The following is a 17,374-nucleotide window of genomic DNA, read 5'->3' as shown; positions in this document are numbered from 1 at the left end:
TGTGACTCTCCACGAGCCACACAAAGAACTTCCCGATTCGTTAGTCGCAGTATATTATTATCATCATTAAGTGTACGTTTTAAGAAGATTATACGTTTTCAGGGATATTCAATAGTTTTCTACTTATCAAAATGTTTGCTATATGGCGTCGCATTAAACGAACATCGCAGGCTCGTTGCTCGCTTGGTTCCTTGTTATAGCATACTAATGTTGCAAAATAAATTGTCTTAATTAGTTTTTCGCAAACGATACAACTCCTCATTATCCGGGTTTGCAGTATTGATCTTGGTTTTCTTGGATACTGTTAATTTAAATTGTCCCTAAATTTATATAAACCGCGCTCAATTTTGAAACTCTGCTGAGTGCTACATACAACATTTGTAAAGTTCGCCTTTCTGATTTTTTAAAATGCAAACATACTTTCTCGTATGTTTGTCCCTGACTTTTATGAATCGTAATCGCTTCAGCAGGAACCACTGGAAATTGACTACGTGTGATTTGATATTTTTCCTCACTCGAAATATTTACTTGATTCGATATTTTTATTATTGGTGTTAAATTTTTATGAATATTTGCATTTTTCATATAATCACGATAACGAGATCTTACTTTCACTCGTACTCTGGGCAATTGAAAATCTAACCACAATATAGACGGAATTTTAGTATTTTCTTGAAAAGTAATAAATTTTAATATTCCGCATGTGTGTGTGCTCCAATATTAACCAATCCGTTTTCAACATCAATGTTATTAATAATTATCATATAATTTATATTAATTTTCAATTTAATCTCAGTTAATAATTCGTTTTGAACTGATTGTTTTTTTAAAGATTGTAATATAAATTTTTTTTTGTACTTTCATCGATATTCTTTGAAAATGTATTCTCGGGAGTAGAGATGATTAACTCACTCTTGCATTGGGATAATTTTCGATTATTGTAAGCGGAAACATTAGCATAAGGTACAAAAAAAAATTTTTTTTGTAATTACGTTTGTTTCTTCGGTGGAAACTTTCCGTTCTCTCGTATAAATTGCATTGTTGAATGAACTTCTTTCGAAAAAAAATAAAAAAACTAAAAAACTACTGGACCAAAATGGACCAAAATCTAATCAGCTCTAAGTTACGACGGGGCACATCGATTGCATCATTCATCATTCTGATCGCGTTGTTACTTTTTCAGAAAACGTTAACGAAAAATTTGATACCATAGAAATAGATATACGCGCGCGCACACACACACACACACACACACACACGCGAACATTTTGATAAAAATAGTCTAAAATGACTCCAATGACCATGAAACGTGAAGATCTGCTAAAAAATCGATTTTCGATTTTCGGGGTCATTACAATAACTTCCCTATAAAATCGGGAAGTTAATAATATTTTATTTGCATGTAAGAAATATAAAATTTCATTTAAATAAGAAGTTTAGTTATTATTTGTAATTAAAATCAAAACGTTTATTTATTATTTAATTATTTATTATTTTAAAAAATCAGGGATGATACGTCCGAGCATCGTCGAATTACGAAGTGCAAAAATAATAAACGATATTTATGAATATTCATCCATTACACCGCTCAATACTAACACTTGTCGTCACGCGCCTCGCCGAAAGAACACCTAAGAACTGCCCCCACCCCACTACCTATCCCTACCCCAAGATACAACTTCCGTTACACATCTGTGTAACACCGTACGTCACGATTTTAGCCGAACGAAACCTACAAGATTTTCAATCTTAAAATATAATGGAAATTCATAGACTATTTTTTATGCAAGTTGCGAGAAGGAATGAACGAAATAAATTGTAAAAAATAACTAGAAAGTCTCTTTGATACAAAATCATAAAAACGTTCAACCAAATAAATCTCTTAAACTAACTGGAATAAAAGAAACATACAACATCTATAGAACAACAGAAGCAACGAACCAAATAAATTTTGAAAAATATTATAATTGAAGGATTTCTTTGGTAGATAAGCTCAAAAATGAATTCTTAGAGGTATAAACTGCCTGGCAGAGGATTGACGATTAGGTGTACGCGTTGAAAAGAAGAGGTGGTTAGCCGTACCTTGATGTGTTTGACGGCCTCCTCAGGTGGCAGGTTGGCGACGCTGTCCATCTGCGTGTCCACCCAGGCCTTCACCGCAGCGCTCGAGTCTTTGTACTGTTGCCACAATCTGCAGGCGTGCTGGTACTTGGTGCAAAGGGCATCTAATTCGGCCCTGGTGTCCTCCCAGGCCTGCACGGCCTCATTTACCGCCGCCTCGACCTTCTCGCGGACCTCTGCAGCGCAACCCTCCCGCAGAGGTTCGGCTGCCTCTCGCAATTCGCCAATGAGAACTTCTCGCGCTCCCAAATCACCGCTGAGGCCCTGGAAGCCAGATAAAAACACATGTTTTCGTGGAAACTTGTGTAAACGCAGTCTCGCACACTAATCTGTCCCTATCTCAGCCGTTTCCGTTCCGAGATTCTACCACGACACGCTGCACTCTTCGTCTCGCGAAGTTCAACGCTTCCGTTTCGAGAGAAAATTATGTTAGATCAGGGAAAAAGTGCTAAAACTAAATTCTGTCAAATTTTATAGTAGAGTATTTTTTTTAAATTTTCCTTTGATTCTAAACGTACCATTATATTTTCCCTTCTACATAACAAAATTAATAAATCGAAGGATCTTTATGCATTTGTGGCTTCTACAAATTAAAGAAATGCTCTGTTATAAAATTTGACAGAATTCAGTTTTAGAACTATTTCGCTGACCTAATATAATTTTCTGGTATCTCATCGATTTTGTCATAATTGCAGTAAATTACTTCTGCGGGTAGAACGATGCTCGAAGAAGAGAAATTTGGTCTGATAAATTGGGATCAGTATAGATTAACAGTAAAGCAGAAATTATTCACTTTTTTGTCCCATCAACAATTAAGTGGATTCAATCAAGTTCACTTGATCAGAGAGAGAGTCTATTCGCCCGCGTGCAGATCAAAGAAGAGGTTCGCGTGCGCATCATCCATCGAGCTCTGCAGTTCAATGTAACATTAATTGATTTAGCTTCGTCCACAGTTAATTATTTACTCTTCGTTTTCTTTTAAGTCTGACGTTCTCCTGCTGTCCCGATACGCGACCACCGCGTCGCATCGCCGCCTGTTGCATGTATTGTATGTATAATGCTGTTTGAAATTCGCTGATTTGCGATTCGAGGTCATGATTTCATCGCGCGTTCAACGCAGAACAAACATTCTACCGAGGGAAACTGCAGCGTGCCCGCGTTTCACGGTTATTGCTAACGATTAAAATTATCTGTGACGCATCGTCGATGATATTTCGCGTCGATACACGACGTTTCGCCGGTTCTTTCGCGATGGTGTCTGGCATCAAGACCGTTGCGTAATTGAAATCAAAGAAATTGTGGACGGGCACTGACCTGCTTCTTTTATTGTGCTAGTGGAGATAGGGCAATGGTATCGCCGTTGTATCTACTCGGTAGTATCGAGGATAATTAAGATCATCCTAGACATTAACCCGACGGACCTTCGACGGATGATTCATCAGCAACAATATCAGCGTTGCCGTGTTCCGTTTCTGAACCGATGTTTGCATGGAAAATAGATGGAAATCGGGCACCAACGAAATTTGGGAACCTTTCTAAAAGGATCGAAGTCGAAGATCTTTTTTCATTTTAGTCGAAACGAGTCTAGAATGATTGACGTACAATTCTTTATCACCAAGTTATACGGTAACTGTACCAATTACTGCGGTATCATGCTTCGATCGTACTTCACATTTTAATATTGTTCTTAATTTATCAGGAAATAACATGTGTAAGCATTTTATGGAAGAATTAATCCGGTCAACGAAAAGTTGTAGAGGGAAATGGAAGGAACACAATTTTGAACTTTGGGTTTTTGTTTGGACTAGTGAGGAGGTAAACATACTAAAAGTCCCCACCCCTAGAAGGTGAGCGGGGTGCAGGGGGGCACGTAGAAGGTCCCCTTTTTCGGTTTTCCGCGTATATCTCGGAAACTATGCGTTCTAGCGATAAGACCATTCCATGCAAAATTAAAGCTGACAAAATCTGCCACAGGACTGATTTGATTCAGTTTTTCGCCATCTCGAATAGTTACCGAGATATCCGCGCTCAAAGTTCACTAATTGTGCTGAAAAGTTAGCTAGTCAAGTAAGGCAAAAAACGTGAGGCAAAAATTTCTTTTTCACAATTAGTGAACTTTGAGCTCCGATATCTCGGAAACTATGTGACATAGCGAAAAACTGAATGCAATTAATCTTATAGCACATTTTGTCAGCTTTATTTTTGTATGGAATGGTATTATCGCTAGGACACATAGTTTCCGAGATATAAGCGGAAAACCGGAAAAGGTGAACTTCTACGTGCCCCGCTGTAGCCCACTCACCTCCTAGGAGTGGGGACTTTTAGTATGTTTACCTCCTAACTAGTCCAAACAAAGTCCCAAAGTTAAAAATTGTGTTCCTTCCATTTCCCTCTACGCCCCCCTTATAGAGCATTCATTGACTGGACTAAATGATGTGTTCTGAATACAAAAAGAAATTGGTGGCCCTCAAAACCTCATACAACATAACGTACAACACGTATTACTGTGTACGTATTACTGCGGACGAAAAACAGCCACACACACATGTAAGTACTAATTCCTGCGTACCCTGAGGGCTTAATTTTTTTATTAAAAAGGCAAGAGAAGTTTCTTTTTATATTTTTATTGTATTGAAGTAGGTACACTACCTACCAATAAGTATTTAACCACTTGGCTGATTGGAATCTAAAAGTTTATATCAACATAATAACTTAAATTACTTTCAAGTAGAATGAATATAAATGTATATGATTGACATAGAAGAATTATAATGCATTATATGTTAATGATTTTACCAGTAAATAGATAAAAGTTATTAAATACTTCGTTCATCAATATACAGGGTGAGTCACCAAACGTTACCACCTCAAATATCTTTGTTGTTTCTAAAGATACGTAAAATATGGTAAGGACAAAGTTGAATGGTACAATGGGGCTGACACGATGCAAAAAAAAAATTTTGTTTTTATGTCATTTTTTCAGAGATATGAAGGTGACCTTCATTTTTTTAAATGGAATGAGGTATTTTTTAATACATCAATCGATGCAGCTGGACATTCGTTATAATAAAGTACTAACCTATGTATGTCGAAAAGTTATTAGTTCAGGAGATATTTCAATTTAAATAACTCTAAAATACCATTACTGTCGTACTACGACGTCAGTGTTTACTTACTTATGTAACGTCTTATCACGACAGTAATGGTGTTTTAGAGTTATTTAAATTGAAATATCTCCTGAACTAATAACTTTTCGACATACATAGGTTAGTACTTTATTATAACGAATGTCCAGCTGCATCGATTGATGTATTAAAAAATACCTCATTCCATTTAAAAAAATGAAGGTCACCTTCATATCTCTAGAAAAAATTACAAAAAACCAAATTTTTTTTTTTGCATCGTGTCAGCACCATTGTACCATTCAACTTTGTCCTTACCATATTTTACGTATCTTTAGAAACAACAAAGATATTTGAGGTGGTAACGTTTGGTGACTCACCCTGTATATCCACCTCGCTGGGCAATGACGGCGTTTACAATTCGAGGCAATCTAGCAACAAGCTTTTTTAGTGTTTCTTCCTGGATATAGTAGAAAGATAGACCGGAGAGACACTTGGAACCACCATACTTAAGCGTGTTCGCTCGACCACACAGTTTTCGTTCACTTTTTCTTATTATCTTTTTATTCACAGTAATTGACGGTGAACATTATCTGTATTATTTAATATTACTTTTATACGAGTGTATACAAGAAAATATTGGGGCAAAAGTTACATTGGGATGCCTTATTTTAAATATATTTTGTATATTATCGATAAACTGTGGTCAAATAGTTATGGACGGTAGTGTATCGGAATAATAATAAAACTTTCCCCTATGTGTGTGTGTGTGTGTGTGTGCAATTTAAAGCATTACGAAGAAGGTACAATATGTGAACAACAGTCCTTTGGAGTGGTTCAGAACCCACCTTATAAAAACTGTAGGTCCCGTCGCGAAAAAAACCCTGGCAGTTAAGAGCGACGTAAAGTAACCAATAAAAAAAATAACAGTCTTTTGGTTTTCGAGATAAAAGAAAAAAATGGTCTTGTTTCTTCCTTTTTTGAAAAATGTTTTTCCATATACTGAAATGATAAAAATATGAGAATGATTGATAATTTTGTTTGCCTTGCCAACGAGAATACATTCTCATTGAATTGTACAAATTTATTCAGGGCAAAATATTTATTTCTACGTATTTTAATCTGATTGGGAAAAAATAAAAAATAAAGTAAAACGTACACCCGCAGTAATAGGTACATTTACTCTAGCAGCGGAAACATGAATTTTTCTATAATTGCGAAAATGTTTCCAGCGACGAGCCCAACTCCTCAGTTAGCTCGAGTCGCCGATCGAGCGCGTGCTCGAGCGGAATTTTCACCTGTTACGAAATTCCGGAAGAGCCGGCTCGCGTTCCAGAAACGTTCGCGAAAAAGAGTTGGGCACGCGCCGCCCCGCGCCGCGCCATCATCTGAAGAATGCGAGGTCCCCGGCCGATATTCGCACGATCATCCGATATCTGTGCGAATCGGATTCCGTCTCTATGCGGCGAGTGTCGGCTGGTCACGTTGCCCAAAGAATGCACACGCCGGTTTTCCTTAAATACGAACTATAAATAATTTTGAGTCACGAGACCAGCACGTTTCGAGGGTCTCGCGGCCGCGCCGCGCCGCTTCGAATTCGGTCAGAGCACGGTTGTTGGACTAATTCTGTGCCTTCGTGTACTCGAGTTCGTTCACCTGGCCGAGAGGAGAATTTTCCACCGAAACCGTAAGCGGAAATCGAATCCTCTGAGCACACGTTCTAGCCAGCCACCGAATTCCCGCGCGCGCCGAGACCTACGCAAACTTTCAAAACGCGTTCCCTGTGTTCCGACTCCGACGATTCTCACACCGTTCCCGTTGTATATTCAACCAGCTCACGGAAGTTGCCAGTTCAAACTGTTAGCCAACTGTTTCTCCTCGGAACGCTCCATATACATTTTCATGCTAGTTATCTGCTTGCCTCTATTCAATTAAATTTCGCGACCGAACAGATCCATTTCTTGATAAAGATTATGTTCTGAGGGGGTCGCATAATCGGGTATTTCGCCACTTTAGCCATCCAAAACTATTGTGACGTTATTAATAGTGTCAAGGTCATAATATTATACATCATTGAATCCGTCTTAACACCAGATACAACATTATCTCACACACATATCAAAAATACAATTTAATATTTGAAAATAAAAATAAATTTTTAAAAAACACCACGTTTCTAAAACGGACTAAAAAGTATAAAATAAGTTTTTCTAGCCCCATACAGATTCCTAACCCCATAGAGATAGTCCTGAAAATTTGTGATTGTGAATTTTGAATGTTGTTAATTGTTTAAGCTCACTAGTTAAATTCGTACTTTAAAATATATATTTGCTTATTAAAAAGTTACGTGGTCTACATATTTAGTATCAAAATAATAAACTACATCATTTCAACATAATTTGTATGTAAAAATAATTTTTTCCAGCTTATCGGTGGAAGCACTCTCCTTATCACGACTTTTCAAGAGTTTCGGATAATCTGAGGACAAAATGTTTCGAATAAAAGTTGAACTGTACTTAAACATGTACAAAATTCTATATTTAAAATTTCGGAAAAACCTTTTTTTCGATATAAAGTAAAAATCATTTTGATTTTTTAAATGTTAAAATACATTCTTTATTCCATAATGTTATAGCTGGCGTCGAGACGAATCCAACGACCTACTTTTTTATGACCCTGAGCCCATAAATTACGTTGCAATATTTTATTCCCGTTTTTCTTACTGCTCTACTCACTGTATTTATTATTATACTTTTTTCAGAAATATATTTTGAGTTTTGTCACTTTTCTTATGAATGAACGATATGAATCTCGTATTTAGAAAACCCCGTTTTCCTGAAGATCCACAATTTTTCACAAAACAGTATACATAAGTACATTTATCAATTTCTAAGCGATGCTCAGTACACTAATTAAGGATGTTCTGGGGGTATATAAAAACGCAACAAAATTTTTGAAAATTTGACAAGATATAATTCTTACTAAATTAATGCAATTACCAAAGTTTGGGTTCGATTCACTGCACCGTTTAAGAATTATAGCAACTTGAAGTTTGCACATTTTAACACGTCTTCTTATGGAGAATTCATAAAATTCCACTTCAAACCCTATTTAAACCTTGCAAAAACGCAACTAGGAACTCCAGTTTTTTTATATATAGTAAAAATTATGTAATTAATTATGTTCAAAATTTATTAGGATTCACTAAACAGTTACAGAGCAAAAAATTATAAACTGTTACAAAACGTCAAATATCGTGTTGTCCTTCCCACTAGCATGGAAACGCGACAACTGTGTAGACCACTGAATATAGCTACAGAGGGTACAGTATTCGCAAAAGTTTAATGCAAAATATACTCATGAATGGCTTTCATTGCCAATATATTGATGGATTTCGAATTTCTTGTACTTTTGTCTCCCATTGTACCTCCAGAACATCCTTTATATCCCAGCTAACGGTACAACTCGCAGCCATAGTTGCTACTTTATCACCGCTAATTAGCTAGATGTGCACCAGATAAGAGGAACGATGTTGATATTTAATAAATCCAGATTGCAATTGATAGTGTTCGCTGGCTTGTGAATAGCGAATCTCTATTCGCCATTCGAGAATTCGCAAGATTCAGGAAGCGAGTTCAACACAGCGTGCTGCCGTTATTCATTCGGATAACAGAGGTCTAACTATGTATGTCTGTTTTGAAATAGGCGCGGCATTTTTCGATTCGATCGGAGCCGGTCGATTTTTGCAGACCGGAAGTCGCCGAATGCACTGGGCCTTGGGATATGGCATTGCGATCGCGGAATTGTGATAAGCACCGGGACAGGAAGTTGCGGCCGGTCGGAGGCTTCCGCTTTGTTTCGCACATATCTCTGAGTCGTGTGGTGACCCGCAAACAAATAATTACACTGTCCAACACCAAACCTGTTCCACAACTACTGTTCGGTGGTTCTTATAGAGTTTTTCGCGCTGATTCCGAGTCTGTCCTTAATTTTGTTCCTATACGCACAGTTTTTGAGAAACATGACTTAAAAAAAAACATATTTTTCAACTTTAAACAAATATTGTGGTGTTATTATAAAAAATATTGAATTGTTCTTTCTAGCAAAAGATTCTGTAGACTTTCCCGAATACAGCGATATCCAATATTAATACATTAAAGGCGGAGAGACACCACTTTTGCACCAATTTTTGAGGATATTTTTCAATTTATCACAAGAAACAAGGGTCCAGCGGAAAATCGAACTATACCACGCGATAGAGCAGACTTTTATCTTGAGAAACCACCACTTCAAGTTTCCATGGTCAAGGTTTTTTTCGAACCAGAAAGCAAAATATCTTCGCCCGACATGAGTTGCCGCCAGTGGCGCTCACCACTACAACGGGCGGTCGCAGCGCCGCGCCGCACAGTGGGTATAACCGATGAATTCTGTGTCAAAATCAAAGAACTTTCGATAGAGCGATGAAATTTTTTTAAAATGACAGCTGAAACTTGTAGAATATGAAATAATTATGGAGATTTTGTGGTACGAACCTTGAGAAAATTCGTTAAACTTGCACAATTTCAAGAAAATTGTGGTTTTTCCAATACCACGGGCGGAAGAAATTTTTTTTTAACATGCGACACATTTACGTACGAGCGTTTAAGTACTTCATTATGATTATTTTTAATATGTTTTATATATGAGAATACAATGTTCCTTCAAACTAGTGGGTTAACACTTCATTTCAACGAAAAAATGATTTCATAAGTTGTGTTCACAAAAATCGATTTCTTGCAAAATCCTGAGGTCGTAGACAAATTTTGAAACCAGATTCGAAATCAGCGTGAAAAAATCTACGGGAAATGATGTGTCGCATGTTAAACCAAATTTTTTTCCGCGCGTGGTATTGGAAAAATCACAATTTTCTTCAAATTGTGCAAGTTTAACAAATTTTCTCAAGATTAAAAAACGTTCGTACCACAATCTCCATAATTATTTCATATTCTGCAAAGTTCGGTAAAAAAGTCGACGTTTCAAACTTCAAAGGATGGTTTCTCAAAATAAAAGTCTACTCTATCGCGTGGTATAGTTCGATTTTCCGCTGGACCCCTATTTTTTGAGATAAATATATATTGAAAAATATCCTCAAAAATTGGTGCAAACGTGGTGTCTCTCCGTCTTTAATCATTGTTTAAACATGTTTAAACAATCATAATGTATTAATATTGGATATCGCTGTATTCGGGAAAGTCTACAGAATCTTTTGCTGTAAAGAAGAATTCAATACCTTTTATAATAACACCACAATATTTGTTCAAAGTTGAAAAATATGTTTTTTTTCAAAGCCTTTTTGCTCAAAAACTGTGCGTATAGAAGAAAAATTAATGACAGATTCGGAATCAGCGCAAAAAACTCTATAAGAAGGACCTAACAGTAATTGGGGAACATAAAAGAAGTTGAAATTTGTTGGACAGCGTTATCACTATCGGAACCAGGAAAAATTGTGCTGTAATAGTCTGACTAAATAAAACTACCATGAACGAGTTGTAGGCGGACTGTGGATTTTGATGCGCAATAAAAATTGTTTGTATTGATTGTGCGACTAATTAAATAGTAATCGTCCAAGCAGAGTTTTCTCCGATTCTCACTGGAAGTCTCCGCGAAAATCGAAACTTGCGTGATCAATCCCGCCACGGCGATAAGTAAAAGCGTTCTCGTAACTCAATTTCAGCCTTCACGCGACTCGATGGAGAAATTAGAGTGTAACAGTCAGACGAGTATAATTTTTGCAAGAATAGTTTGAAATGTGAATACGGTTTTTTTTACGATCGCGTATTACGACCGACGTGTGCTGCTCGTAAAGGCGACTATAAGAATGCGCAGTTAGATGAGAGTCAACGTCGATAAATTCGTGACTGGAAATTTCGGCGGACGGAACGTAATCGGAAACGAAATTGCTACGAAAGGAAATCATAAACAGTTCTCCGTCGGCAGTAGGTAAACCAGTGGCTTTCCACGTGGCATAGTTTACATACCGTATTTCTGCGTCATAGCAACAGACAGTTCGGTCGTTCGTGTCATCGGCGTAATTATATCAAAGAGGATTAGACGAGTGACGCTCGTCCGGCGCGGCGTTTTTCCGTTTCGATGGAAATATGCGATTGGAATTTCAGTCTCACGGAAATGTACAGTCCGCGACAAAACTATAAGACACCTCTAGATTTCTAATGTTTCTCAATACCATGATGTGTACAAAGATTTTGTATGCATATATGGTAGATCTGTATAGAGTATCCTCTGTTTAGTAACATACGAAGTAACTGCTATTATTTACGCTGTGTCTTAGGAGTTATATCACAGTTTAATTATAATATATATAATATAATAAGACATGGTGAAGAAGAATAGTGTTTTAATTACACTGTCCAACACCAAAGTTCCACAATTACTGTTGGCTGGTTCTTATAGAGTTTTTTGCGCTGATTCCGAATCTGCCCTTAATTTTTCTCCTAGATGCACAGTTTTTGAGAAATATGACTTAAAACAAACAAATTTTTCAACTTTAAACAAATATGGTGATGTTATTATAAAAGATATTGAAGTGTTCATTGCAGCAAAAGATTCTGTAGACTTTCCCGAATATAGTGATCTCCAATATTAATACATTATGATTGTTTAAACATGTTTAAACATGTTTAAACATGTTTAAACAATCATTAAAGACGGAGAGACACCACTTTGCACCAATTTAGGAGGATATTTTTGAATTTATCTCAAAAAGTAAGGGTTCAGCGGAAAATTGAATTATGTATATCACCTGATAGAGCAGACTTTTATGTTGAGAAATCACCCTTTAAAGTTTCCAACTATCACGTTTTTTTCGAATGTTACTAAACAGAGGATACTCTACACTCTACACAGATCTGTATACAAAATCTTTGTACACATTTTGGTATTGAGAAACATTAGAAAAATCTAGAGATGTCTTATCCTTTTTGTCGCGGACTGTAACCAGGAAAATAATACACCTTTTATTTTTAACTGAATTTAGATGAGCATATCTTGCTTATACAGTTGAATTTGTTTTTTGCAATTTGTAGCGCGGAGGAACGACACTAATGGACGCTTCGTTAGATCTTTGACACGTTCGCAGTCGGTGACGCAATATTACGTCTAATAAGCCGGTGCAACGACCCGCATGCCTTGCAATTTAATCGGAATTTAAAACTCGATGTGCAAACTGTAATTAACACTTTGTCCGACTACCTCGAAGCTACCTCGAAAGTTACATAATAATTTGATTTCTCATTTATTTGATGATATACAATTTGGAACGATAAGGCATATTTAGTATTTATTTTTAAATATTTTTAAATCTGAACAAATCCCATTTCTGAGAGACAAATAAAATTGGAAGTGTTATTAACACTTTACCTACCGAAAGCCTATTATGTAATAGGATTTTCAATAATTGTGCTGCACCAAAGGAAAGCATAGAAATTTTCTTTCACATTGCAATCTTAAATGAAACTATTAAATAACGTTATTGAGGGCGACTTGTTAGTTCACAATGAAAATTGATATTGCTATTGAAGATTCCATTAAAAAGTGTTTAGCCATGTACCATAGAGTTTTCAAAATTATGCAATGATCACCGGTCGGTAATGTGATAAGAAGTTAAAGTCTCTATTAAGAAGATTTTTAAGAACATGTTTGAGAAATTTTGTGATTACTATAATGGCCGGGCTATATTAGCCGGTTTCACAGGAGAAGGATTGAAGCTCTTGTGGGGAATGATTGTATAATTTAATTTATTCGCGAATTGAATTGCAGTTGTAGTTTGCAAAGATGAGTCATCTGGCAACGACTAGAGTTAAGATAAAATTTTACGGAACAAGTATCGTCTATGACCGAGCTAATTAGAAACGATCAAGTCGATTGCCATCATCTGCCGTTTGGATACGCCAATTTCTTATCGCAATCGCGGTTTCAAGGTTTGCACGGATATTATACTGGATCATCACGTGGAATCGAGGAATTTTACGAAACCGGAGAGCGTCGCGTCCGTTCTTGTGAACTGAGAATGACGAATTATTACGAGCGAAGGCTTCATATCTGTCGTTGTTCAAGGTCGATTTATTCCGACCAACCTGTTGCCGATTATGTACTATAATTACTACGGCTTGTGGTATCGCTCCTCTAGTAATTGTCGAGTATAGAAAACTTGTTTTTAAACCGTGGATCTGCATATAAAGTAAAATTTGTATATGTTTCCTTATGTCGATCGTAGATTGTTGCTAACAAAATTTTGATGATTTCGGCGCATTTGTTCGATCAATTGTTATTTACACACTATTTGCAAATTATCACAATATCTTTCGTTTCGGTCTTACTTTAGATCATTTTCAAGAAAATTATAAGAATTGCGTCTGTAAATTAATAATCAATATTATGTTTCATACTGTGTGAATTTAAAATAGGAAGAACAACTGTTACCTACTTGCTTAGTGCAATAGAAAATAATTTTTCATAATGTTAACTGCTATTGAATAAACTATATTGTGGCTTTTTTGTAATGGTCATTTACCTTTTATAGTTGGAAACCAACTTTTTAGATACTGTGGTACTTTGTAAATCGTGTGAATTCCTACTTTTCTGAAAATTCGTCTTATGTCAACACGTGGCTACGTTAAAGTTAACATTATGAAAAATTATTTTCTATTGCACCAGGCAAGTAGGTAACAGTTGTTCTTCTTGTTTTAAATTCACACAGTATGAAACATAATATTGAGTATTAATTTAAAGACGCAATTCTTATAATTTTCTTGGAAATGATCTAAAATATCCAGAGCAAAAGATCTAAAGAAAAGATCTAAAGTCAGATCGAAACGTCGAAAAAAGATATTGTGATAATTTGCAAATAGTGAGTAAATAACAATTGATCGAACCAGTGCGCTGAAATCATGAAAATTTTGTTAAAATTTGTATAATTTAGAAAAATTGGATTTAACCATCGTTGGCAGAAAATGTTGCTAAAAGAGAAATTTGACATGTCACTATTTTTTGCATTTCCACTGATATTAACACTAAACCTACTGAGCCTTAAAAGTTACTGGTGCACATTCCCTTATAAAAATTACAAGATTGATTTTATTTAGACTTTGTGCGGCTCCTATGGTAATACGTGCACTACGAAAGATATCTATACAATCGTTTCTTACGAGATCAGTTTTATTATTTTTCTAATTGTAAAATAAAAAACCTGGAACCGGTCATTTTGACCGGTGTTGGTAGATTTAGTGTTAATGTAGAGACAGACGAATATCGATATTCTTCCAATATTTACAGAAGGGAGTCATCGAACGCTGTCTCATACGTCTGCAGACCAGCTGTATCTAATGATCGCGTCAAAACAGCTGTTTTTCTATGTTTTGTTTGTGTACACATATTCTTAACCCGATTCCTGTATACAATATACAATGACCTAGAACACACCATTGTCAAGAGAAAATACTTTCGTTCTATTTTTACCACAGAATATGTCCACATAAGGAAGAAAACAAGAACTGTTCGACTGCATTGTCAGGCAAACTCTGATTCTATTTATCTATGTTCTACTTTTCAATAATTCACCAGCTGATCGTTTCAAGGGAAACGTTCGACCTGATACAATGACCACTTCGTGTGTCCGAGGTACACGATTTTCTTTAACGACCTGCGGAGATATATGTATTTTAACGGGGGTTTGATTCAAAAAGAAAATGAAGAAGAATGAAATTCAATCATTTACACGATTTTCATTAACGATCTGCGGAGATATATTTTAACGGGGGTTCGATTCAAAAAGAAAATGAAAAAGAATGAAATGCAATCATTGAACCGACTACATCAACTATACCTCAATTCATGCCAAATATAGTGAAGCGCAGTAATATTCGAAGCGCACTTTTAAAAGGACGATAGCTTTTCAGATATCATCATACGACTTAGGATTTTTTTTGAGAAGGTAGAACAATTAATTTACTACATTACGTGAAAAAGAAATTTTGAAAGAATAGCAATTGGTCGGAATTACAAAGCATTATCGCAATTACAAAGAATTAATTATTATAACTGGACTGCGGATTCTATGCATTTATGACAAAAATGGGCACGTAAAATTCAAAACAGTGGAGGTATTAAAAAGATTCAAGGCCACCAGTGTATTAGTTTCACCTTAGTAAGATAATTAAAAGAAGAACGAAATTTTTATATGGCTCCGGTGTCTGTGGCAATCAATGCAAACATTTTTTATTTTGCATAAAGATCCGCAGTCTAATTATAATCTTGACCGATTTTGATGAAATTTTCAGAATATGTATAATTGAGACAGATCTAGAAAATGTATTTTTTAAATTTTCAATATAGGCCTCCATAAAAAAGTCGTAAACAACTTCTAGTATTTTCTCTGTATTGCAATTTAAAAAAAAGATTTTTCACATCTTGTAGTAAACTAATTGTTGTAACTTCTTAAAAAATATTCAAGTCGCGCGCGCGCGCCTATGATCTGATATTGAAAAAGTGATCGTCCTTTTAAAAGTGTCCAAATATTACTGTGGTTCACTGCAGAAAAGAAAACAGAGGAAATAAAAAATTCACATAATCGTCCTATCCGATCAAACAACTAACAACATCTTGAAACCTCCACCAACCTAGAAAAGATAATCCAGGGAGAAAAGGTATTACACCTACTAGCGTAACATCCAACCATTCCCAGACCCTAATCGCGATCTGCAGTATAAAATCGGCAGCCTCGCTGCCAAAATAGTCAGCTTACTTCCGGACAGGCGATCCGGTGTGCCGAGCGCAAACGTGCTCGGCTCTCCGCGAACTGGCGTAGATCGCTTGTCCGCAGTTCCTCATTCTTCATGTATCATGATCCCTCTCGATCGTCCATTGAATCGTCCGTCTCCGATCACTCGTCGATCAACACCGTCACCGTGAATCGGATCAAAGAGGCAGAGAGAAGAGAAACGAAGAAAGGAAATAAGAAAACGATGGAATACGAATTCACACACGAGCGTGTTTGAACGCTCGCGCGGCAGATGTTAACGCGACGACGGGACTCGCGCCACTGATAGCCGAGTTACGATAACACCGTTTCGAAAGCAGAAACGCGCACGCGTCGCATAGTCGCGCTCCTCTTGCACGTGGCGAAGGTTACCGCGTTGGGAAGTGCGTCTTTCGGTCCCCTCGCGATCGATCCATCGATCCCCAGTGCATTTTCGGCTTGAAATCCTCCGATCCCTGAATCGTCGATCTTATCCCCCGATCTTAACAAATTTCTCCTTTTTTGCGACCATTTTCTGCAACCGTTTGCTCGACTTTAGACGTTCGAGTCTCTGTTACTGGGATCGTCAATTATTCGCTTCGATCTCGATGGATCTTGCATTTTTCCTTAGCATTTACCCCATTGTTTTAATTCATTTCAGACATTAAGCTTTTTCAAGGAAATTTGCTTTCCCCCCAGTAATTTTCCTCGTCATTTTATACGGATGGTGTCATTAAAAATTTTTAGATTCCCTTTTCGATAGATTGGACTCTACTCTCTCTCTCTCTCTCTCGACCAGAGTACATCAATTATTTATGTCTATTTGAAATTAATTCAGCGCTGAATCATTCTTCGATCACGTCACTTCGTACCGAAATTCTTTATTGGAGTGAGTTTTTATACAAAAATTAGTCACCGAGAATTTCATAAACATCTAAGGAATAAATTTTTAAATGCTTTCGGCGCAAAACGGTTCGATCATTTACTACGAATTATAAAGCAATTTTGCTAATCGTCAAACAAAATCAACGATACTGATCAGTATCTTGACAACAAGCATGTCCGACTCACGCAACACATTTATCATAAATTTATTTTCCCCTAAGCAAACGCGATTCAAATAAATCTTGAAAAAGATCCAAACTAGGATCGGAACGTTGATTTTGTTTGACAATTAGCAAAATTGCTTTATAATTCGTAATAAACGATCGAACCGTTGCGCCGAAAGCATTTAAACATTTATTAACAGCAAATACGATCGATAGAAGAAACATATTTACATTTAAGGAATCATTGGAATTGTCGGAATCGATGACTGTCTGTTTCCCGTTCGAATGCA

At 36.5% G+C, this 17,374-nt stretch overlaps 1 protein-coding gene across 1 annotated transcript in view; it reads right to left on the bottom strand.

Annotated features, from left to right (window-relative positions):
- The window catches only part of LOC143209154 (muscle-specific protein 300 kDa-like), a 55,996-nt gene extending 38,989 nt beyond the window's left edge, over positions 1-17,007 (bottom strand). The window contains exons 1-2 of the mRNA XM_076424471.1: positions 16,042-17,007; positions 2,083-2,385 (exon numbers count right to left, since the gene is read on the bottom strand). Of these exons, the coding sequence (XP_076280586.1) occupies positions 2,083-2,385; positions 16,042-16,134 (396 nt within the window). The 5' untranslated portion in view covers positions 16,135-17,007. The remainder of the gene's footprint in view (positions 1-2,082; positions 2,386-16,041) is intronic.
- Positions 17,008-17,374: the final 367 nt, after the last annotated feature.

The sequence above is a fragment of the Lasioglossum baleicum genome, chromosome 5 (assembly GCF_051020765.1).
Source record: "Lasioglossum baleicum chromosome 5, iyLasBale1, whole genome shotgun sequence".
NCBI classification, from domain to species: Eukaryota; Metazoa; Arthropoda; class Insecta; order Hymenoptera; family Halictidae; genus Lasioglossum; species Lasioglossum baleicum.
The sequence above is the reverse complement of the archived record's forward strand: the minus strand, read 5'-3'. Positions and strand labels throughout refer to the sequence as shown.